The sequence below is a fragment of the Scophthalmus maximus genome, chromosome 22 (genome assembly GCF_022379125.1).
Source record: "Scophthalmus maximus strain ysfricsl-2021 chromosome 22, ASM2237912v1, whole genome shotgun sequence".
Lineage (NCBI taxonomy): Eukaryota > Metazoa > Chordata > Actinopteri > Pleuronectiformes > Scophthalmidae > Scophthalmus > Scophthalmus maximus.
This window is the reverse complement of record NC_061536.1, coordinates 5,042,829-5,067,400: the sequence shown is the minus strand read 5'-3', so window position 1 is coordinate 5,067,400 and position 24,572 is coordinate 5,042,829. Positions and strand designations below refer to the sequence as shown.

General features: G+C 43.0%; 1 protein-coding gene across 8 annotated transcripts in view; it reads left to right on the top strand.

Annotated features, from left to right (window-relative positions):
* Window positions 1-22,179, top strand: part of gabbr2 (gamma-aminobutyric acid (GABA) B receptor, 2) — a 166,813-nt gene extending 144,634 nt beyond the window's left edge. For 3 of the 8 annotated variants that reach the window (XM_035620973.2, XM_035620972.2, XM_035620969.2), the window contains 6 exons: window positions 7,624-7,734; window positions 9,747-9,971; window positions 10,196-10,378; window positions 11,143-11,272; window positions 16,249-16,366; window positions 18,317-22,179. In XM_035620973.2, coding sequence (XP_035476866.1) covers window positions 7,624-7,734; window positions 9,747-9,971; window positions 10,196-10,378; window positions 11,143-11,272; window positions 16,249-16,366; window positions 18,317-18,482 — 933 coding nt within the window. In that variant the 3' untranslated portion in view covers window positions 18,483-22,179. The remainder of the gene's footprint in view (window positions 1-7,623; window positions 7,735-9,746; window positions 9,972-10,195; window positions 10,379-11,142; window positions 11,273-16,248; window positions 16,367-18,316) is intronic. The other 5 variants (XR_004786857.2, XR_004786858.2, XR_004786856.2 and 2 more) reach the window with 5 other exon arrangements.
* Window positions 22,180-24,572: the final 2,393 nt, after the last annotated feature.

The following is a 24,572-nucleotide window of genomic DNA, read 5'->3' as shown; positions in this document are numbered from 1 at the left end:
AGTTATGTTAAAGAATAGCAGCCATAAAAGCATTTGCAGCCTGTGATAAAAAAAAGCCTTTGCTCGCAATCGAGCAGAATGCCGGGCTATACTACAGTGTTTGCATATTCTAATGAGCCCAATGTTCAGGGTTAGCTGCTTACACTAATGACACGTTTAGTTCTTAATAAATCAGTTAAGGCAGCTCCCTGCTGGAGCCCAGGGAGTGTGCGTCGGTGTTGATCTCACTGACTGCATATTTCATTATAATGTAGCTTTGTGCAATTGTGCTATAATTATGTGAGAATGCATAAATGAGTGAATATGTCTGTTTGTGAGCACTTACTGTACTGCTGGTGCTTATTTGTTTTTTTGTATTCAGTCTGCATTTGTGTGTGTGTGTGTGTGTGTGCGAGAGTGTGCGTGCGCGAGAGCTTTTGTTCAACTACTTTGAAGTTTCTTTTGAGGTTGCGGTACGAGCACCTCACTCAAAAATAGATTTTGTATTTTCCCACCCCGAGGGCTTCTTAACGTTAAACCGTGACCTGCCAACATTCCCTGTGTCTTGTGCAGGTCCACCTAGTTAACATTCAAATTATTTTACTGATCTTGCTCTTATTACTCAATCTACATGCAACTGTAATGGAGATTATGACGAAGGGGATCAAGAACATGAACAAAGCTACACTGTCTTTTCATCCATATGCTGAACACACAAATTTCCTCACGCCAGTGCCAATTTGACCCACTGGTGGTTAGAAGGTCATTGGGCCATGGTTCTATCATAAGGATTAGTTCTCAAATGGGATTACAGCACAGGTTTGTATGGAGAAAAACAAGAGTGTTGATGCTCGAACAAGCAAGAGAGCAGAACTATTTAAATGCAGACAGACACAAGAGATTATTGTATCATCAATAAAAAGGAAAAGGAAAGGAGGGGAGGGGAGGAAAAGGTCAGAGGAAGGATAGAGACTGTCTGGTGATGTGAATTCTGTAGTTCAAATGAAGATTAAAAATGGGAAGATTCACAAGTGTCACACGAGTGTCTGTGTGGAACAAAGAACAGAGAAATTATGTTTTGCTTGGTTTTATTTTCATGATTTGTCTTATCTCTGCTGTTTTTTGTTTTCACTCTCTCTTTTCTTTCCGGTCGTGCTGCATTCTGTCATTCTCTAAGCGAGCCAGAATAATATCTGTGAAGATGCACTGGAGTGGAATATCCTGGTCACCCCATCCGGCGTGACGGGGACACTGCAGTGAAACAAACACAGGCACGCACATGTACAGTTAGATGGCGTTCGCACGCGCACACACACACACACACACACACACACACACACACACACACACACACACACACACACACACGGTGAAGTGGGATGCTGAGACCCGCATGACTTGGAGTGCCAGCGGCGTCTTGTTGCCCTGCCACCATGGCCCTTCTGCATTTAGGTCAGCCTCGGCCGTAGGCACACCATCCTTACCCCTCCACCCCCCGCCCACCTCCCTTGGTTACTCCTCTCACACCCCTCCCTCACTTCTTGCAGCCACTGGATTCTTTTTCTATTTCTTCCTCTTATTTTTTCTCTCTAAAACTAATTCACCAATTATATATAAACCTCCAAATCATCATCATATTATCAAGAAAGAAAAAGAGACATTTTCAGATATTTTAAATCATTTTGGTTAATAGTTAATTTAGCTTTCACATTATTTGAGTTTTCACATCTTGTGTACTTTCTTTGTCCATTTACATTTGCCCATCTATATTTGGCCTAAACATTCTGTTAAGTGTAAAAAAAAAAGCACAATTGTGGCAACGTCATGTTTGCTAGCGGCCAATGTGAAAGCAGCTTCCAACCAGACTGTTGTGTGACAAAAGCACGTTGGCTGCAGGTCAAATTTTGGACAAATACGAAGAATATATAAATTTAAGGGGAAAACTGCGTGCATACACTTGTGCCAGCCGAGCTAATCCCCCACCATGCACTTCTGTTATCGGTTTGGCCATCTCTGCCGTTCAGATTTCGATTTGAGGGCCTATCAAATTGCTACTCTCTGCTTTTCAAAGGATTTCCTACAAATCACTGTGACACCAAGACGTCTTTCATCTTCCCATCTCTTTGCACTCTGTACTCTTCTTTTTTTTTTCTCCTCCCCACTGCCACTCTCCCTATCTCCCTTCCTGTCATTTCTACACCCCCTTATTCATTCTTTAAATACCTCCTCATAACATTTTCTACTTTATTCTAATGACAGTAATTGCGCGTATGAAAACAGTTGGTGCTACAGAGGATCGTATGTTGGTGTTTGTGTGACATCTCTATTAGACAACACTGTGTCAGTGTATATCTCCCCGTCTCTGTGCCCAGCCAGACAGTTGGCGGGGCTGGTACCCTGTGCATCAACCAAACACGACGCCCCCCGCTGACATTTAGCAGATTTCCAATCACAAAATAAAAAATCCAAATATGAAATACACAACATATGACATTGCTTTCTGTTGAGATTTCAAAAAGCCTCAGCATACATGTCCCTGGAGTTTTCACAACATAGAAATTTAATGCAGTGTTTTTTTGATAAAACTTTTACTATCTTCCCTGAGGACAAAACAAAAAGAAATCTATTCTAGACTTATTTTCATCTATTCCCATTTTCTCTCCCTTTGCACTATTCTCCATGGCTTTCCCTCCATCATCATCATCTTGGCTTTTTCAAAATATTAAAGTGACATAAATTGCTGCCATGAAGCCCATACTGTAGCTCCGACTACAATCTCTCAGTCTTTCATGCCGGTCGAATTTCATTTTGTCGTATTTGCAAGTGTGAGTGATTGAGTGTTTCTGTCAGTGTTTGCCGAGAGCTCATCTGTAAACATTTAACACACACACACACACACACACACACACACACACACACACACACACACACACACACACACACACACACACACACACACACACACACACACACACAGCCTTACCTTACCTCATCTTACATACGTGTGCTCAAAGAATGTGCACACATTGGCACCCACAGAGACATATGCTGGCGCACACACACACACACCTCAGTTTGAAGTAGCTGTGGGTGACAATGAGGGAGCTCTCCATTTCCTCCCTCACTTGTTGGTTTATCTCTCCCTGCTTTCCACCCGGCCAGAGGCCATCTTGTAGTCAGAGCAAGATCCATATTCAGAAACAAGCCCCAGTAGCTGTGATTATGGAGTCATGGAGAAAGGGGGATCTATACCACGAATCTTACCGCGATCATTTTCCAAAAGAACATTATACATCGTCAGGTTTCTGAATGTGTTTCCCTTCCTTCCAGGCAACCCACGGTTTATGATTAATTCAAGAAACAACTATTTTAAAGAAAACAACTTTCAGAAGCTCGAAGCGAGGCAATTCATAAGAGCAAACACATTCATGGCAAGTTTTATCTTTGCTTGTACATTGTTGCATAACAGGAGACTTTAACTGCCGATTTGGCATCCAACAATTTTGTTAATACATAAAAAAAAAAATCAAACCCAGGAAAATATTCAAACATGGACATTGTCAACAGAATAATGCACATTTTGATTTGATTCTTCTTGAGCCAACTCTCACGTCCCAGATGTCAGAGTGCTATTTTTAAATCAAGTGTAGTGAATGGACTAAAACAATATCAGTGAGTGAGAAAAATGGTGAACTTTGTTCTGTTCCCATCTTTGTGAAGCATAATCTGCATAATCTGTCCAAATTCAGGGCCCGCTGGTCTACGCGGCATATGAAGGAGGTTGGCCTTCGTCAGCCACGTAGGCTGGGTAGATCAGGAAGGCCAAACCGAAATGAGCCAGTCTGGTCTATGGCACGCAATGAATCCTGGGATATAGTTTGGGCTGGAGCGGATCCACCAGATGGATCCTTCATGCTCAGGAATGGAAGGACACATTTGTCTGCCGTGTTTGAAGGAGCCTTTGAATTGGGACAGCAAATTTTTGCCACTGTGACACGCACAGCGCATCTTCAAACGTACTGTAGCCTCCAAAGGAGGCGGCCCCTGTATTGGGACATTAAGTAGAATGTGTTTCTGTGAACATCCATATTGATCACAGGGCAGCTTTGTCTAGAAAAACCCCACATCTGATAGTTGTAATATTGTCAGCTTGTCATAAATATCTACCTCCACCTTCTCATATGTCTTTGTGAGGAAATCTCTCACTGTCTCTGCTGCTCAGTCATTATTGGGAACTTCTTCCTTCCTTTAATCCTTAAAGTTATTCTTGTCATATCTCTTTGGGGAAACAGAATTGACAGCATCTATTTTTCTCACCTCACCACGTCATCATTACAACTCCTTCCACCCATCTGTCCTCCAATCCCTTTTTATTCCATTCATTTCAGCTTCCATCTTCCCATCCATGCTTCTTTGCTCCTGTCGTCTCGCCATCCCACCCTCCATTTCTTCCTCCCTCTTCCTTCCGTCACTCCCTTCATCGCCTCATCTAGCTCCATCTCTCCATAGACAATCTGCCGGTGCTGTGCCCTGCTCCAGCCCCCCGAGAGTGATCCCGTTAGAGGGCTAATGCTGTGAAAAATGACGTTGAACCCGCACTTTTACTGCCATCACTGCCGCTTTGGGGCCGCCTGCTGCCTACAGCCCTGTTGCCTGGCAACTCCCCAGACAGCTTCCCTCCAAAATGCGAGAGCTCCTGTCTGCTATGCTGTGATAGAGACCCGAGCCTAATAAGCGTTCTATCTCATTTTGTCTTATCATTTTGTTGTCGGTGACACAAGTTTGCTTGGAGCTGAAACTATGCAAAGAGCGCTGAAGCAGAATGTCTCTCTTATAATGAATGAAAAAAATGGTTTGCATAAAGTGGGACTTCTCAAAGCGTTGTTGTTTGAATAAGAGGTTGCTGAGCCACAAATCTTTAAAAAAAATATCCCAAAATGATGGAGATGATGATGATGCATTGATGGTTTTCAGTAGAAAAGAGATTAGGAGCTCTGACCCCATCACGGACGTCTTGGATGCAAACCGTGAACAAGTCAGATATGGTTTTGGTACAGTTATACCCAGAATCAGTAAACCAAAGATAGTAATATATACATTTCTGAATAAATATAGGAGATTTTTGATAATTTTCTCGCTGGCTGCAGAGGCCGTGATAGATTTTTAAAATGTAGTTTCATCCCCTTCTCGCCTCCTCTTCTCCTCTTGAATCCCCTTATAAATGTCTTCATCAGTTTCATCATTTATACCATAGATTGATTGAAAATTTGGCTGCTTATCATATAATGTTAAGAATTGCAGAATAACGACTCATGAGACTGATGTGACTTGAGGAGGATCTTTCTCTGGACATGTTAAATGTTGTGGTACTATATCTTTGTGTGATGGCATTAAATTCAGACGTCTTTAAAGTGCTATAGAAATGTTTCTAGGTCCGACTTTCAAAAAAAAAAAGACATCACTTGAACAGATCAAGCCATTTATTTTACACATTCCTTTCCTAAAAAGGGCTTAAGGCTTTTTTGGATGACGTGGAGACCGAGGGGGATCTGCCTGTCTTCATCTTCAAGGCTATATTGCAGTCCAACATGGCCAGTAGCTTGCAAAATGATTGTAGTCATTGTTTACACAAAATAAAAGCCTGTATCACTCCCTATGAGCGGAGAGGATCCCTGCCACTGGCTACTGGCTGCGGCTGCTACAGAGAATTGGCCAAACGAGGGCATCTCTTATATAACTCCTGATTGTCTCCTGCTCAGTCCCATCACATCACTTAGAATAAAAAATAGGTTGAAAGATATTTTCCCGAAAGAACTTACCTAGATATGTGAGAAAATGTAATGCTTGAGTATTTTCTTTTCCTCCACTATGTTAATTAATAATGGTTCCTCGTAAAAAGAAAAAAAAGAAAAATCAAAATGAATAAATAGAAAATAGCCTCACTGTGCGTCATCCACTGCCCCACTTTTGTGTCTTTTCACCAACGTCATTGGCTTTTAAGGCAGAAGCTCAGTTCTACCAGCTATTCACCCAAACTTGACTTGAATCCAACACTCAGGTCCCAAAATATTCCCAGATATGAGTGATGTGAGCTACGTGGTTGCTATGGGAACTCTTGCAGAAAGCGGTTACAAGAGTGCCCTGACAAAGTGTGTAAACCTGCTGCCACAGCGGCAGTCCTTGCTGTTTAATGTGACACTGTTTTGAGAGTTTCGGACGATCTTTGGATGATGGCGGAGAATTTGTCTCTACATCTGTGTTGTTGGGGAAGGGGATTCTATCTGGTATGTTGTCGATGCTTCTTTTTCCAAACTCTGTGTGATGTGTAGCTGCATTTGCAATTGTTTGCAGAATTGAATGTTGAAAGTGAAATACGATGAGTGCAAGCTGGATGGGGAACACTGTGTGAGAGTTATATTTCCAAGGCATGGGAATTACAGATAGAATATATATATGCTACAATAAAAGATTATCCACAAATAATATGGTACAGTCCCGTTTATACTCAGCTCTGTTAGGTGAATCATTGTAGCTCTCAGAGCACCTATTTCCCATTTTAAGTGATCGCCCTATAGAGTCCCACTAATGTAAAGCTATCAAGGTCGTGGAGAAAAAGCATGAACAGTTGCAATTTCCAATAATGTGAGATAAATGGATAGTATGATCGTCAAAATGACGAGTGGAAGAGGCGTTTTGCAGCTCCGCTGTAAGTAAGTGGGTATGTATTTATGTTTCATCAAATCTAACTCTATGATGTAGAAGCATTTACACACATGAACACACCATCTGCTTACCCATGTGCCTGAAAAGACACACACACGACACACACCTAGAGAGCAGGGTGGCTGTATGCCCAACCTTGCCGCGGGTGTCTCGCACTCGGTGTGCTGGTGTGACTTCAGTCGAGTCCGTGCAGGACAAGTTAACTTCTCCTCTGAAAGGCTTTTTTTAAAGCTCTGCCGCACAGAGAGATGGAGGGACGAGAGAGAACGGAGGTGACGTGTTCCGGCATTTTAACATCCACCTCAGGTGCTAATTTGTCACCTGTAAGTCATCGGTGTCACCAGCTGCGGTGAAAGACACGTGGAAATAAAAAAGAGTGCAAGAATAATAGAGCGACACGGGCGGAGAGAGACACACGGAGAGATACGACGGAGAGATACGACGGAGCCTGAGTGAGGAAAGAAAAGGGGGGTGGTGTGAATCACATCACTAAGTAAGCTTCATTAGTTGTGGCCATTAGCGTCCTGAGCACGGATTCATTTAACTTCAGTCGCCGAGCCCGGTGGCCACGATGCAGTTTGATTACACACCTGGATGTTTGATCGCTGACGCCCTTTTATTCTGTCACGAGGACAGTCTGTGTCGCTTTTGTACCCGAATGTGAAATTAGAAAACCTGCAAAGGGAAAACTCACCACAGGCTTATTAATCATTTCCTCCTTGTTGAGCTCATTTACTGGTTTTCCTCTGTTGGTTGTATCATTCCTTGGGGGAATGCTGCTTGTTTCATTGTAAATGTACGACTTGGCACATGGCTTCAGAGGGTTTTGTTCGTCTGTCTAATTTGTGTAAGTTCTGTTTTTATTTTTCGGGGCTGCTTCACTCAATTGTCTTCCTGTCTTTGTGTTTGTGTTGTCACCAGGCGGACCCGCAGGGCCGAGACATTGCCATCCGTCCCTTCTTGGAGCACTGCGAGAACACACACATGACCATTTGGCTGGGCATCGTCTATGCCTACAAGGGACTGCTCATGGTGAGAGGAGAGAACACAAAATGTCTTTCTGTACACACAGTGTGCGTTCATAAATGCGCATTTTGACTTTTATACGAATGCTCTGCAAAAATGAACAGTATCCGCTGATGTGACTCTTGAATGGCCTCATAAATGTGCATGTATGGGGCTTGATGTCTTTTCATATTATTTTTAATGTAACGCTATTTCAGAAATGTGTCCCACTAGTAAACCTTGAGTATGTACTTTAAAGCTCCCAGCAGATGTGCACGGACGTGTGTGTGTGTGTGTGTGTGTGTGTGTGTGTGTGTGTGTGTGTGTGTGTGTGTGTGTGTGTGTGTGTGTGTGTGTGTGTGTGTGTGTGTGTGTGTGTGTGTGTGTGTGTGTGTGTGTGTGTGTGTGTGTGTGTGTGTGTCTCATAGTAAATAACAATCTCCTATGTGAGTGTGCGTATGTGTGTTTCCGTCTTGTGTTTCAACACGGGACGCAAATTTGTGTCAGGGCCGTGCAGAGACATTAAAGGTGGCCATCTTGGCCTTCTTAACAGTCAGCAACAGTGTCTTCCTCGATACTACCACCAGAAGTTGCCAAAGTCAGACATTGTCAAATAAAAACACAATCCACCACTTCTTCCGTAATCTTTGCTGCTTTGCACTGCTGCTGATGGCAACACGCCATAATCGAAATAGAGTTTCATAATGGATCCTGATAATTTCCCAAAACCATCATTATCAAAATTCTTTAGTTATTTGCCTTGATAATTAATTGGTGCTGATTTAGTGTGGAATAAATGTTCACTGATTTCATTTTAATATGGATTATCTCATCAGTAGAGTACATTTGATCCTGCAGACAGACACTGAATAATTACTGTGTGTGACACTGAATATCAGGTGCTGAAATATGTGGTGTATTATCATTGTTTTGATAGTTATTTGAAGATCCCAGTTCACAAGGGCACTTAAGGACTTGGAGGATGAAAAGGGAAGGTGCCCAAGCCCCGTGAGCTATATCTGAGCATGTACCTGTCACGGTGTGTGAGACACAGGGTTCTAATCAAACCGTTACAAACCAGGGGAATTTTCCATTTACCCACCACATGACGTGTTTTAAAACCTCTGTGATGCAGGAGCCACCGTAAATTATGCAAACCTCACTAGATTTATTTTGAGGCGAAGCAGAAGAAGCGGGACCCAGCAGTGAACAATCTCAGGCAGGTTGAGAGAGTAGAAAAATAGACAGACAGCGAAGGAGTAAATTGTTGGATAACAGGTCTAAAAAAAAAAAAAAAAAAACAGGAACAAAGAAGGAGGTAGAAAAAGTTTGTATGAGGTGATTGACAGGAGCGAACATCTGTATGAGGCACAGAGAGGGACAGCACAGCAAAAAGAGGCATTAAAGCTTCAGTCATCTCTCTACACACACACATGCTCACGTATGAATGCACACACACACTGATACCTCACATTCGCATACGCACACTCTCAGACGTGCGGCGCACTAATCCTTGATGACTGCTCTTTTAATTCTACTGCTCGTCATTCCACTGACTCTCATTTAGACTTGGGAACAAGCAGGCGAAGCCACCTTATACAGCGCACGGTGAATTATTCAGCAGGTTGAGCAGGCGGCTGCTGCAACTCTAATGATCCGCTAAACAATGAATTCACTCTCACTAAATAAACACCTCACAGGCACGAAACCTGAGGCCGCTTTTAAAGTGGTCTCGTCCTTTAGTTTCTTCCTCGTCTCTTAGACTTTATCATATAATGAAGTTGATTTTTGTTTTTGTTCTAACATTTCCTGAAAGAGATGTGAAACCTTCAACTCCTTCAGTATTTATGAGGAACAATTAAGAGCAATAATGACAAAAAACATAAAGACTAACAACTTAGTTAGTTAATTCAAAGTTGTGACCAGGACTGTTGACTGTTGACCCAGAGAAACAAGTTCAGACTTTCTACACTCAAAGTCAAATCCTGCTCTTATATTCTAATAGAACTACTAAAGACTATCTCTCTTTTCCCTGATAGTTGTTTGGCTGTTTCCTGGCATGGGAGACCAGGAACGTGAGCATCCCTGCCCTCAATGACAGCAAGTACATCGGGATGAGCGTGTACAACGTGGGCATCATGTGCATCATCGGTGCCGCGGTGTCCTTTCTGACCAGAGACCAGCCCAATGTCCAGTTCTGCATCGTGGCACTGGTGATCATCTTTTGCAGCACCATCACGCTCTGTCTGGTGTTCGTTCCCAAGGTCAGTCTCTGATTGAAAGAGAGTGTGCGCGCGTGTGTGTGTTTGAGAGAGTAAAAATAGAGAGCGCTGCTTTCTAATTATCACCACATTCACACAACTCACTTCACTAAGCCCCTGAACCCTAAAAATGCTGCGTAAACAGTTCTGTGTAGCTTCTTTTTTTTGTCCAGGTCATTTTATTCCACTTTGCAGCTGTGACTAATACTCATAACCCCTCTTTACAGTTCATCACCATGAGAACCAACCCCGATGCAGCTACCCAGAACCGGAGGTTAAAGTTCACCCAGAACCAGAAGAAGGAAGATTCCAAGACCTCCACCTCGGTCACCAGCGTCAACCAGGCTAACACTTCTCGGCTGGACGGGCTTCAGACTGATAACCACCGCCTCCGCATGAGGATAACAGAGGTCTGAACCAAAACGTTCACACACAAGATGGACATTTTACATTTTACACAAGACAGGACAGGACAACAGCAGTGGGTAGCAAGGCTTTTAATGCAATAGAGGACTATGGGGAGACTTTGAGTTTAGCAATGTAGCACAGGTTCAACATGAGAAAGAAAAAAGATTAAATAATTTAGCTCTATTGCACTTGAAAGTTTAAAAAGACAGATTTACCTACAGTAATGCCAATTCATTCGTAAATAGCTCCTATTAATTGTTAGTAAATTATATGTTTACTATATTAGTTCTTTGAAGCAACTCTGTTCACTTCATGAGACTGACTTGTCACTAAATCTTTATGGACTTTGTACCTAGCTATATGTTCTGTCTTATTCATTTCTTTTCAAATTTTGACCTATACTATAGACACTGAGTGACCTTTGAAAAAAATAAAATAATGCTTTGGTAGTCTCGTCAGATTCCTCTGACTGTGGCAGATGAGGAGCTTCTCAGCCAAATAAAGTTATGATATCTTTGGCAGACAGGAGCCTTTTACATTCCTGCATTTAGAAATGTAAAAAAGCAGTTGGAGCATTACTTGCACACGGTAGATCAGGTAATATTTCTCAAATAACCTTGTAGCCCACTTGAGCTTGGTTCTCTGTGAATATGCAAACTTGATGCAATCAAAGAGAGCTCTGTTTTTGGCACGTAATGTACCTGGTCTACAAAAAAAACAAAAAACGATAGCAACTTGCAATTTCTCTGCTTTTCTATTTAAAAAGTTGGACAAGGAGCTGGAGGAAGTGACCATGCAACTGCAGGACACACCAGAAAAAACCCCTTACATCAAACAGAACCACTACCCGGACGCAAATAACATCCTCAGCATACGCAACTTCACAGATGGCAAAGGTGAGAAACTATCTGTTTGTGTCCACGGTCCAGGAACTCTGATACAGTATCGCAGTGCGTGTGTGTGTGGTTAAAATGTTCCATCTCATAGAAAACTAACCGACATGCTGGGAACTGAACCCATTAGAGGAACATCATCAGGTGTAGGTGTAAAATAGTCGATTTATTTCGTGACGGTTGATTTTTTTTTGGCTCATGCACACCTGGATTGAAAAACACAAACCGTTTCACAATTGTTTGACCTGCTTTGAAAATTCTGCAAGTACAGCCTCACTCACAGTGAACTGTCTGGACGAACAAGGGTGATGTTGGTGTTCTCCATTACAGTCAACACGAACCATGCAAAATCTCAAGATGATGAACCAGACCCTCCTCAGTCAGCGCTGCTCAACCATATTGCAATAGTCCACTAGGACCAAGATCAGTCCTTTAGGATATAATTCAGACTCACTTATCACAACACATGCACTATGTTTGTGTATTCAGTGGCTTTACAATGGGTTTTAATGCTGCGTTCACATCAGCAATTTGACAGAAAATGTTTACGTGGTTCCCATTGCTGGAGCTCCTGTCAGCTGCAGGTGGAGAAGGGACAGACTAGCGCTTTGTCTGACAGCAAGTCAAGCGTCTCTCAGAATGAGTCATTAGATCAGCTACAGTGCCTGAATACTCCAGTCCTGCTTGGCAAGTCCCACACATACTGTAGACACACTTTATTAGGAAGCCCAGAGTGTGTCCACACTTGACACCTAATTATTTGGTGTCTGGGATGATGCTTGCCGGCTGGTAAAGGGTGTGTTTGAGAAAATAGTTATGAGAAGAGTTAAGAAAAGAAAAAAGGGGGCAGTTAAGGTGAACCATCATTGGCAGAGACAAGCATATGGCAACACATGGAGTAAACTATCAGGTGCTGAAATATGTGATGATGATATATTTCACATCTGCCCTGCTCCTGTGTCAGTTTCCTCTCCCAGCCTGATCCATGCTGTTTAAATTGACGCAGCTGTAACTTATATCAAGAAGCCGGGGTCCCTCGAATTGAATCAGTGAATCGTTGCAGCCCGACAGCGTTGTCGCATCACGTTAGGCACCATTCTAACAGACATGGGGCCGTGGTGATGTACAGCAGCCAGATGCAGCACATCTGATGCGCACCCCGGCACAAAGCCGCCCTCGGGGGGGCATCTAATGGATCTGTCTGAGTTAGGGAAGGTAAAAAGAGTAAAACAGCTGCGGATCGGGAGCCGAGTCTGTCGGAATAGTTTGAGAAGCTTCTCGTCTGCGAAAGTTCATAGTTACGCAATGAGCTTGATGGAAGTCAATGAGTGCGTTCACAGAGCAAAATATTTGAATGCGTCTTTGTGTTTTAGTGTGTTCACTGCTCCCTTCTGTGTCTCCTTCTTCTCTGCCTCTAATTGCACACACACACACACACACACACACACACACACACACACACACACACCCTCCTGTTTCAGTCCAAATACTGTCTGGCTTTATAAGGATAGGTGGAGAGCGGGGGGGTGATTATGTGATGGCGCCCTTACGAGGAATGATTTGAAATGAAAATATGTCTGTGTTGTTCTGCTGTTGGTTGGAGCGGCTCAACGTTGAGAAGTGAGCGCCAAGATTATTTTAATTAGTTAATAATGAGTGACCATCTGTGAGATTTTTGACCTCTCTATATTTATCCTTTTAAAGAATCCAGTACAGAATGCTGCATCCAGTTTTGTTCATCGTGAGATTTTTTCAGTGGTTTGAAAGATTTTACGCGACCTCTGAGAGCAACATTATACAACTATTTTACATCTAAATTACAGCTTCAAAATCCTTTTAAAGACACTGAGACTTGGCGCTTCTTTTATTCCCACTCTGCACCCTTAATGATCTTAGACTGCCCAGCACGTTCAAGAGTAATGCTGCACTTGATTGCTGCATTTTGTTTAGTCATTAAACACCCGCATTCATCTCCAACATTCAGTGAGGAAAACTTTTGAAATATCATGAATTGTAAACTGAGTTTGGCGCAGCCATTACAGCGACTGCGCTCTTGATTCAGGCAGTGCAGGGATCGCGAGGAATATACTCCATTCGGCAATGTTTTAATTCAGAGAGTGGGACCACGCAGTCGGAGCTCCAGTCAAGCGATTGATAGGCTTTGTTTTTTATACATGAAAACCACTTAACTACTCGGACTCAGAGCCCGACAGAATTCATTACTGCTCGTGGCTGCAGAGGCCTCTGTTGCTCAGTGTCGCTTTAAAGGTTCTGGGTGTTGGATTTCTTGGCGTCTAGTGGTGAAGTTACATTAATGCAATCAGCTGAACATGTGTCTCGGAGACATAGAAATGCCAGGGGTCCTCTCTAGAGCCAGTGTTAGGTGTTGTTTCGTCTAGCCTACTGTAGAAAAACCCGCTCCCAAACAAAACCTAATGTGACCGACAATCTGCATCTGTATTTCAGTAAATTTGTGTCAGGTTACTCAATACACACTATATCTTATTAACGAACCTGTGCTGAACAGTTTTGGATGCAGGAATATGGAAAGCATGCAAGCTCTCCAGGCCAACAATGGAGGGAAAAACGGATAGTGGGGAAGATTGAATCTGGGGGGGAAATCCCCATCAAAATAAAATGATAAAAAATGTTTTTAGACTAATATCTCCCTTACGGGAGGAATGGTACATTTTACAGAGTGAATATTGTTAAACAACAATCCATAGCAAACATTTCACAGGAATCAAATATGAGAAAATAACAATATAGACGAGGAGCTCAATGGACAGACAACGTATTGAATACTGAGTTGCTTTGTTTTTGTTCTTGTATTTTGTTTTTTTGTTGCTGAAGTCCAGATCACATGTCACCTATGTGTGTTTGCATGTGCTTCCTGTGCATGATAAGCCCAGTCTTAAGCCCATGTGTCTGAGGCTGGTCTTATATGGAGCCACAGATGGACTTATCTGTTAGGGTCTTATTTTGTATTTTATTTTATTCTAACTCCTACAGAGGGAAACACATCAGTCTTTGGGTTGTCGAAATGTTCTTGACAATGATCTCTTGAAGAGGGAAGGAGGAGAGTCTGAGGAGCTGAGTTCAGACAAAGAGAGACAGCACATTAGGTTGGCACTCACAAACATCAGTGTGACACACATCATTGGAATACAACCACAGGTCATTAAGCCTCCTTTAAATTTCACAGGCATGTAAAAAAAAGTGTTGCCATCTTCGACCAGCTTATGCCTGACAGTCGTCATCATCATGGCAGGCTTCTCACTGTAGTAATCATCATTAATACGAGAGCTGGCCTGTGAATGAGTGGCTGTAAAAAGAGTACGACACATCAACAGCGATTACGCTCACGCTGAAGGGATGAGGAACAACGCTCCACCTCTCTGGCTGTTCTCATGACTATGTGTACAAGCACATCAGGACACCGGACGTCCCCAGTGGATGACAGTCGAGAAGGGTTTTTCCGACAAATTCGAGTCCTGATTTTAGACTGTGAAGCTAGAGGTCATTAAAAAAATACAGGTAAACTAAGAAGTGTCTGAGAGCACCGCAACAAATTTTTTAACTGATTAAATTCTTTAAGTTCAGGAAGTTGTGAAAACTGCTCATCATCCCAGAGCCCAAGGTGACACGTTCAAATTTGATTCCAAACCAATTGTTTTGTCCGGTTACCAATCGAAAATCCAAATATATTCAATTGACTTTGATGTAAAACAGGAGAAAATATTTTTTTTTAAAAAGAAACCATTTTTGTGGTTGCGTCAGACTAACACCGTTGCTAGCCAATGGCCACGCCGACGCTAATATTTAACATTACTGTCGGAGTCTAGAAGCCACAGAGGCTTATTAATATAAAAGAAAATTACAATTTATTAACTTACCAGCCAACAAGAAACTGAACATCCATTCCGCCCGTGGCCTTTGCCACTGTCACTGCTGCCCGGGCAGTAGCGACATTTGAAAAACACTCGGCGCCCAATTCTTTCTTTGTGGTGCAAACACATATTCTGTGTCTGAATCCATAATGAGGTGTATAAATATCTGTGTCTGTGCTTTTAACACAGCTCGGAGAGCTACAAGGTTCGGCTTTTTTTTCTAAAGGAAAGGAGGAGTAGTCTGCTCTAAAACAGTCCAGCAAGCTCAGATGTCCAACTGGGGCACGGAGCGCTGTGATCAGTTAATCAGGTCAGAATGTGCTGGGGAATCTGGGACAACTGGAGAGAAGCTCTGTGGGGGGGAAACGGGGCGTTGCACTGCTCTCGAGATGTAATTTTTGTATACTGTAATTATTATTGGATTTTTTATTTTACTTATTTTACATCGACTGCAGCATCTTCCTCCCTTGATAAGAGCTGTTTGTTTCTTACTTTCACACAGGTGTCAGTTTTACATATGAACAGATTAAACTATGAAATCATTTTCTTTTTAGGGAAACTGACGGGCATACTGTCAGACATGGTTGGAACAGTGTTAGATTACTATGAGTATACCTCAAAATAACCTGTAATGTTAGGTTTGTAAACTCAATATTTATCAATATAAAAACACATTAGATTACATCTGCAGTACCTGCGACATCTGTGGTACCTATGCTACTGACGGTGTTGTAGATAACAAGTAACGAGTACCGTCACACTTTCCTTACTTTGATTTTCAGGACATCCCAGGTAGGTACATATTTACACCCTTGATTAACTGATTATTGCTTTTTGCATAGTGTCAGGACCAAAGCAATGGCATAAAAATCAAGACGCATCATTGTTCATGACTCCCCTTCTCCCAAACAACATAAGACACACCTGATGGTGCAGACCCCCAGGCCATAGCTCCAAAGGGTTTTTGAAAAGTAATTTCTCAGGTGCTGGCCATGTTACAACAGCTGAGCCTCACAACAGCAAGTGGGCTGACAAGTGGACGGAGCCTATCATATATTTTGCGATGCCTACATGTGTTTTTCGATGCAGATGGAGAGAAGTCGATACTGAAGAACCACCTGGAGCAGAAGCCTCAGGCACAGTGGGGCTCCATGGATCCTTCCAGAATAAACAGAGGTCCTCTGGAGGATATCAACTCACCTGAACAGTGAGATGTCCCTTTTCTTAAGCAATTCTACCCCTGTGTCCCGCCCCCCACTCCCCTGCGTCTTGTCAGCTTTCTCATCAGACTCCACGTCATACATATCGCAACCACCACCAGCTCTGGGGCGGTTGCTCTGGCAACGGAGCACTGCGAAAAGCACGGACTGGCCCTGTACTTGTCTCTCCCACGCACATTGACATACATATAACCACAAAGTGTGCGTGTACTTAATGTGGCATGTATGCTCACGTATGGTCAATCACCCAACAAATGTACACGCACGATGTGCACGGCTTTACGTGTGTTTACGTCTATCTATTTGTTGTGCCAACTTTGCAAAAAAAAAAAAGATGGACTTGGACTCTCAAAACACTCATGCGACAAATGCAGATTCACTTATTATTCATGAGGCACCAAAGCTGAGGGATGTCAACTTCATCAATGGGGGGGGGGGGCGCGACACTTCATGCATCATTGAGAGCGCTCCCTCCCACACTCATTTAACCAGAACCAGGAGAAGAATGCACGATGTAGTGGGACAGATGGAAAGAGATGGGAGAGATGGGCAGACCGGAAGAGTGAAATATTGCGGAGAGGGCAGTTACAGAGAGAGGATGGCCTAAGAGAGAAGGATGTTTAGATAGGAAAGAGAGACAGATAATAAGAAGGAGAGAAAGAAAGAAAGAGGGAGAGACTCACGGAGGCTTACGTAACCAGTGATTTACAGCTCGCACTGGAAACAGCTCTGAAAATAGACAGGGAGGAGAACAGAAGTATAGGAACACTCAGAGCTATTCCCATGCCGCATGAATGTTTGATCACATGGAGGGAAGAGAGATGAAGAGGCAGCAAGAGAGAACGAGACAAATATGAAGAGGTATGAAGAGGGGAAAGGAAGAGGAGGACATATGTAACACTTTGTGACATGACGAATATGACGTCACACACCAGGTACATGTAATACTCGAGTGTAGCATCTGTGTGATACAAATCCTCCATAAGCGAGGTTTCCATCAGAAATGGAACGGGTCAGGATAACTGACTAGGCCTGAGAGAAACATTAATATTTCAAAGTTCTCCTAATTAAGACATTTTTCAAGGCCTATCGCTGACTGAGTTTGAATTTCATTCCCCCACTCTTATTTTATTTTTTTTACATAAATGGCATTGGGTTACATAATTCTTCTTGCAAACGGCTGGCACTGGCGCTGGCTCTGGCGAGGTAAGGTGCGAACTGTCACACCAGGTGGAATTATGAAATGTTTTTTTGTCAGATGATCCCAGAGGCTGGAAAGGCACAGTGGATTAAGGACTTAGTGAGGAGAGGCGAAGAAGGAAAAGGAGGGATCGAAAGAATACAAGAAAATAATTAGAAGAGCTGCCGAGGACTTGCATGAACTATACTTTGCCTGTCAGTTCTTAATCACCCTTTCTGTATGTCTGTGTAGTTTTTATGTATTTGGAGATAGATTTAAAAAAAAAAAAGGATTTTAAAAGCACCAAACAGACCATTTTCCCCCTGAGCACTTTGAAATGAATGAGATATATGGAAGTTGAGTGTGAGTGTGAGTTCACAATTCTACATACAGTATAATACATCATCTTCTCTAACTGTATTGCAATGTATATGCAAAGTCCAGCCCATTAATTGAAGGAATTATGCTCATGTTGGTGGATTTTGCAGCAAATTACATGCATTGTAAACGTTAAGTGCCAGTGCCTTACTGTACGTAGATGGGCACAAAGTAACGATGTAGGGGGGGAAGGTTCAATGCAACACAGGTACACTCCATCTCAACTTGGCTAGTGGCACTCCAAAAATCTAATGGGTTGATCAACATTCTGACATTAACGTTTTGGATAAATCAAAAGTCACAGAGAATTTCAGAATGAATAAATGCCATTAGTTCCTATGTACGTCTGCCTCTTACACTGTACTTTCTCCATCTGCAGCATACAACGTCGACTGTCCTTGCAACTTCCCATCTTGCACCACGCCTACTTACCGTCCATAGGAGGGGTTGATGCCAGCTGCACCAGCCCCAGCGGCAGCCCTGGTTCCAGCCCAAGGCACAGACACATGCCCCCCTCCTATCGCGTTATGGTCTCGGGCCTGTGAGCGTCGTACACTCCTCCACCTGGCTCTTTGCAGAGGAGACATATACGGTTCTTTTTTTCTACAACAGATAGACTGATATCATCAGCGTGTGTGCGTATTTCGTCTTGGAAACAAGGAGGACAGGGGGAGACGAGAGGGAGGGGTGGGCGGGCGGAGTTCCACTCTTTGTATCTCCTCGCCCCTTCAGCCTCTTTGAGAACTGAAACCCTCAGTCCGGAAGGGGTGGGAGGAGACGGAGTGGGCACTGGACGACCCTGGATCAAACACAATTCACAGCAGTGCCCCCTTGTTCATCTGCTCCCTCCTTGCCGAAGCATTTACACATATGCACAGTCAAACAAAACATACATAAATACACACACACACACACACACACACACACACACACACACAAGCACGAACACGCTGACAACCCCGACAGCGGGCAGCGGTGGACCAGCCCTGACCAGACGTGTAGCCTTATCTGCTTCAGAGGGGAGCGTCTTGTTTCTGTTCCTTATCCGTCGTATGTATGTGCTCGCGGTCACGTGTGAGCTCGCCATCCGACTTGAGTATTTCACCGCTTCAATGACTGGATACCTGGTGTGGAGACGAGGAATTCTACCAAACCCAACAGAGAAAAATCATCCAGTTGACTTCCCCCCGTCCACTTCCCCAACATTGTGGCGACGTGTAAATATCGATCATGTCTGACTTTGATGTACTGTAAGCTTTGTATATGCTGTGAATGGACAAATTAAATGGGTTGTGAGCGTGGAGTTTGTAACCGAGGCAAGTAGTCATGACAATGTCGAATGAGAGCTTGTAAACCATGACATCTTACCGGGAATTCGATATGTATGAAAGAATTTGTTTGTGTAACCGTTGATAGATCCTGGGCGGCAAAGTAAGATGGATCAAAGCCTGCGAGTCACAGAACATCACAAGGCTCCAGGGGGCCATTCCTCCACCTTGAAGTAAGATGCACACGGCTCAAATATCTTTTTTCCCACTTTGCTAAATTTGCACCACTGGTTTTCACGTCAGACTTTGCGTAGGCCGTCCATATTTTACAACTCACTCAATATGTCCTCAGAAAGCATGTTAAACAGAATATTGATGCTCTGCCTTTTTGACAGGTCTCCGAGGCTGCACACGTTAGAAAATAGAGCTAAGACACCACAGGAGTGTTCCACAGTTGTCTTTCGTGTGTGCTACACGCCAAGAAATGCACACGTTCAGATGTACACCGAGAACACGAGAGAGCACCTTATGAATTCAGCCTCTTTTCAGACAGGGGATTCCCACAGGGGGGGGTCTCCACAGACTGTTAAGACGTCTATCGGATCGAGCCCCCGCAGCTAACCAGCACGGTCGAGGGTGACGAGGCTCAAGTCGGAGACAACAGGGTACGAGACTCTGAAATGCAGAAATCAAACTCAAGAACTGATAGGGGAAAGGATGTAGGTCTAGCGGTTCCGCGGCCAGTTTGGATCAAATTGCCGACCTGAATTTCCACGAGCGACGGTGAACACGCGTAAGCCTTGTGTAGATCTGTAACCAGCTGTAGCTCCCAAGACAGTGATGACACCACCGCCGGTCCCAGCGGTAGCGCGTGAGGCACAGACACAGGCTGTCTTTCACAGATAATACTGAGTGTCACGTCAAAATCCCTTCACACTTGGCAACGGTGAACAAAGCTCAGTTGCTATGGAAATGTCATTCAGTGCCGTAGAACTGGGCCCAAGGAGGCTGCTCTGAGCAAAACCGTCGTGGACACAGTGTTGTCGTCTTTTTTTGTAGAACTGTCCTCGCGCGGGAGAAAAAACACAAACAGGGACCCTGGAACAAGAAAACACAAAAAAAGGACATTTTATCGAGCGCGAGAAAGTTTGTTCTCAGCGTATGTTTCACCATTGGTGTCTTGGTTTTTAGTTTTTAAGGCGTTTGTTGAGCGCTGTGCCTGTCGTCTTACATTGTAGCCTGCAGGAGCCACGATACACACTGGGGTGATAACGGCACTGGCCCAGCAAACTACAGCGTTGGCCACACATCTGTACATTGTACGTGTCATAGATTTATTTCAATTCAATGCCTCAATGCATGGGACAGTTTGGGAGCGCTCCACTCAAGCTGGGGGGGATCCTCCTCTCCAAGCTGGTGTCAGATAGAGAGCACTGTCAAACGGGTCTTCAGGCAATGGAGGGATACGAGACATGCAGAAGTCCACCTGGTATTGGACATATCGGGCTGACTCCCTGTGATAGAGTCCCCCCCCCCCCCCCCCCGCGCTGAGCACAGGAGCGAGGGTGTCCCGAGCAAAGACCTCTGTGGAGTCCCGACTTGTCCCCGCGCACCTTTGCCAACCAGAGAACCACGGTCACTCGACAAAGTGAGTGAGAGACGTTGTCAGAAGGTCGGTTCTTCCTTCCACAGAAGAAGAAAAACCAACCGCACATTTTATATATTACATTATATGTGATTGTGTACAATTTGCTGATACCCTGATGATGGTGTCCATGTATGGAATATTTGGTATTTGGCTTTCTCAAGATGGCATGAAATAAAATGTATAATTCACAGAGTTACCTCTGTTTTTGCAACGGTCATGACAAGTCCACCCTGTAGTTTTCATCCTCTCACCTGGTTTTGTGTTCATTTCCTAAAGAAAACAACATGGATATAAGTTCTTGTTGATCAACTCATACATGTCAATGCCAAGATTCTCAGTGACAAACTCAACATCACCATATCGACTATGCTGCTTGTTAGTACTTGGCAGTTATTCACTGAGGGCAATAAAGTGAAGGTAGTAGCAAACGATCAATCTTAATGAGCCACTTTTGGCATTTACCAAATGACTTTGGTAGAAATTACTACAAGTTACTTTCTTTTAGTCCATTCAAAAATGTTAAATGCAGATCATCGGGTGTTCTAGTGTTTAAACTGCGCCTTTTATTATTATTTATTTAAATTTTTCTCAACAAGGATGAAAGTTTGTTCTAAGGCAACTGAGGTGGGTCAAGGGCTCATCATTTCCTGTAATACCATCATGCTGATGGTTTGTATTTGCCACGGGTCTTCTTACCTTTTCAGTTTGAAGATCAAAGTGACATATACGTATATAATGATATCTTTGTATGTGTCGTCATCAGGGTTTCTGGAGAACACGAAACATACCTGTCAAAAAATATGACAATATGACGTATATATTAAGTGGAAAACCACACAGGTCCATGCTGTTACTGTTTTGTCAGTTAGATTTGTGGTATCACATGGCGTTAAGTTCAATTGAGAGTTTTAAAAACCGTAAACAAAACCTATGTTGAATGCAACATGTTCAAGAGGGGCAATAACTTGATTTCTTACTCCAGAAAGAATACTAGAGAGAACTATATATATATATATATATGTATATGTAAAGATCTTTACTTCCATTCTCATTTTTACGTAGGAAATATTGCACACAAATGCCACAAGGATACTCGGAATTCATTCTTTTAATTTACAGTATCTGTAACTATGTTATGTACAGATGAGGTATAGATATGAAAAAGTTGTGTAAAATAAGGATCACACTTGGAACACCGGAACATTTTTTGGAGCCATTAGTTGTTATGGTGGGTGGGGTTGAATAACATTCTTCTTTTATTGTCTGAATGTTATGGACAGCCTTTACTTTTCACATCATCGTTAAATAAAGTGAGACTGAAAATAATGCCACGTGTGTTTCATCTGCACGAATCTTTGACGAAGTCCAATTATTCCTGTGGTTCGCCAAAGATTACAATCACGGTTTGAAATCAGTTGGGGCAAAATGTGTAATTTGTAGCCTACTCTGAATACTTTGAAATTCCTGTCGGACAACTTCAAAATCAAACATTGCAAGTATTGCATCTTGTACAAAAAAGAATGACGTAGCCACAACATTTTTTTCACTTGAAAAAATGTTTTCAATGCAGTTAAACAACTGGGTCATATGTAGCATTTGCATGTTGCTCCCATTATCAGTCATACTACTGTGGCAGGCGCAAAAAAGTCCCACATTATTTATCTGCAACGATAGCAGACTAAGCGAGAAGGAAACTTGACATGACAATAACGGAGGGAAGTGTCAACATTAGAACTCTAATTGGCTCCCCACAGTCTCATACAGAGGCGCAGCATTAACAATGGATTTGTTGAGGTCAACAAATAACTGAGCACAAAGTTTTCAAAGATTTCTCTGGTTAAGATGTTTTACACCAACATAATGTGGCCGTTTGTAGTAAAAGAAAATGCCTAACTGGTCCAGTAGAGAGGATTTGTTAACTGTTGATAAATCTTTTACTTTCAACGAACCGTCCCTTCCAGGGAGACTTGTTTGAAAATTGCAAATAAATCAGTCTCTGAGATTATTCGGAAAACAAAGCCAATGTAAGCCTGCATTCTCTGGAATCACCAGCAGAGGGCAACACCACTTGTTGCAAAAAGAAGTTAGTTTCTTCTCACCTGATTTATGACGTCATTGAAACCTTTTCCTGGGGAGTTTATGGTCTCTATCGCTAGTTTCAGGCCTCCAATACAGCATGATGGTCATCGCGTAAATGACATTTTTAGAGTCAAATAGATGATAAAGCACTGTGATTGACAACTGGTACCGTCCAATCGGTGCATGGCTGCAGGTGGAGGTTGGCGCACAGTGGACCAAGACCCACCCTGATAGCAACATGTGTTTCATGAATCAATCCTGGTTGGCTACACAATCCCCAGGCCTCACTGTCCATTGTGACTACTTTATACTGGAGACTGCTGACAGTGGTATATTTCTTTTTGTGTAAAGAATCACTGATGTTAATTATCTTATAACATGCAATTTGTATTACCATGAACACCAAAAAGCATAACTTCTCTCATTTCTGTTGGAATAGACGCAGAACCTCGAAGACGTCAATATCTCAGAAAAATGAATGCAACTATTATTAAAGAGGTAAGTGAGAGAGAGAAAAAAAAAATCATTAGCCGAGACAATAAGTAGAAGAAGAAATAAAGATCAATACCTCTTATGCATGTAGACAAACTATGGATCTAGTTCCTAGGTGCAAGCTTGAAGAGAGAGATTGCTTTCAGTGTCCATGCTGAGCAAGGTCTGCTGTTTGTTTGTGTGCGTGTGTGTGTGTGTGTGTGTGAGAGAGAGAATGTGTGGACACGCTGCCTGACCTTCTCTCTCGTCTCAGTGGGAGTGTGCTGTGCAAATGGAAGGCGGGTTGATTGAGTTGACCTGGGTGTCAGTCGGAGGGGAGCGTCCGTGTTTCCTCCTTCACACGAGACGGTTCCATTGGAGAAATGGAGGCTTGGCTGCATGTGCATGAGATTGCGCCACTCTATCCAATTCATCCATCGCATTCACGCATGCACCGTGTACAAAAAGCTGCATTGATCCGAAGATTGAAAAAAGGAGAGGGACACACATTTCACAGCCTCATATTTGACCATATTTATGTCAAAACAACTTTATTTTATTGCGGTGTATGAATGCAAGATAGAGATCCATCTTTTTTTCTTCTTCTTTTTTTTCTCGTGCATTTAACCATGAGGATATTTCCCAAAAAGTCCAAGAATCATGCAAATCTACACAGCTAATTTGAATTATTATTATTATTATTTTACCATAGACAGTCTCAATATCCTGTAGGAAGCATTCAGGCTAGAACACACTGTGTACCCCCACAACACAATCATAACTTACGCTGACGTGTGACTGACTCATTCACAGACAAAAGTAAGGTAGCGTGTGTGATGCATATGTACACACACACACACACACACACACACACACACACACACACAAGCAGCATGATAACAATAAACCCAGCTCCACAATATTTGCCTTAAAAACGTTTCTGGCACACCTTCTTTGTATATCTTATACAAATTCAAAATGATGATGCTGTAAAAAAGAAAAGAAAAAAGGAGCTCTTCATTTCCGTTAAAGTCATGGGCCGGTCATCTCGGAGAACTGACAATGACACAGGGGCACACTGGCGTATTCTCCTCCAGTGTTCCCTCTGTATAGAGCCGTGTTTCTGAGGTCTCGGTAACCTTTTAGGGGTTTATTACCTGTGCATTCAA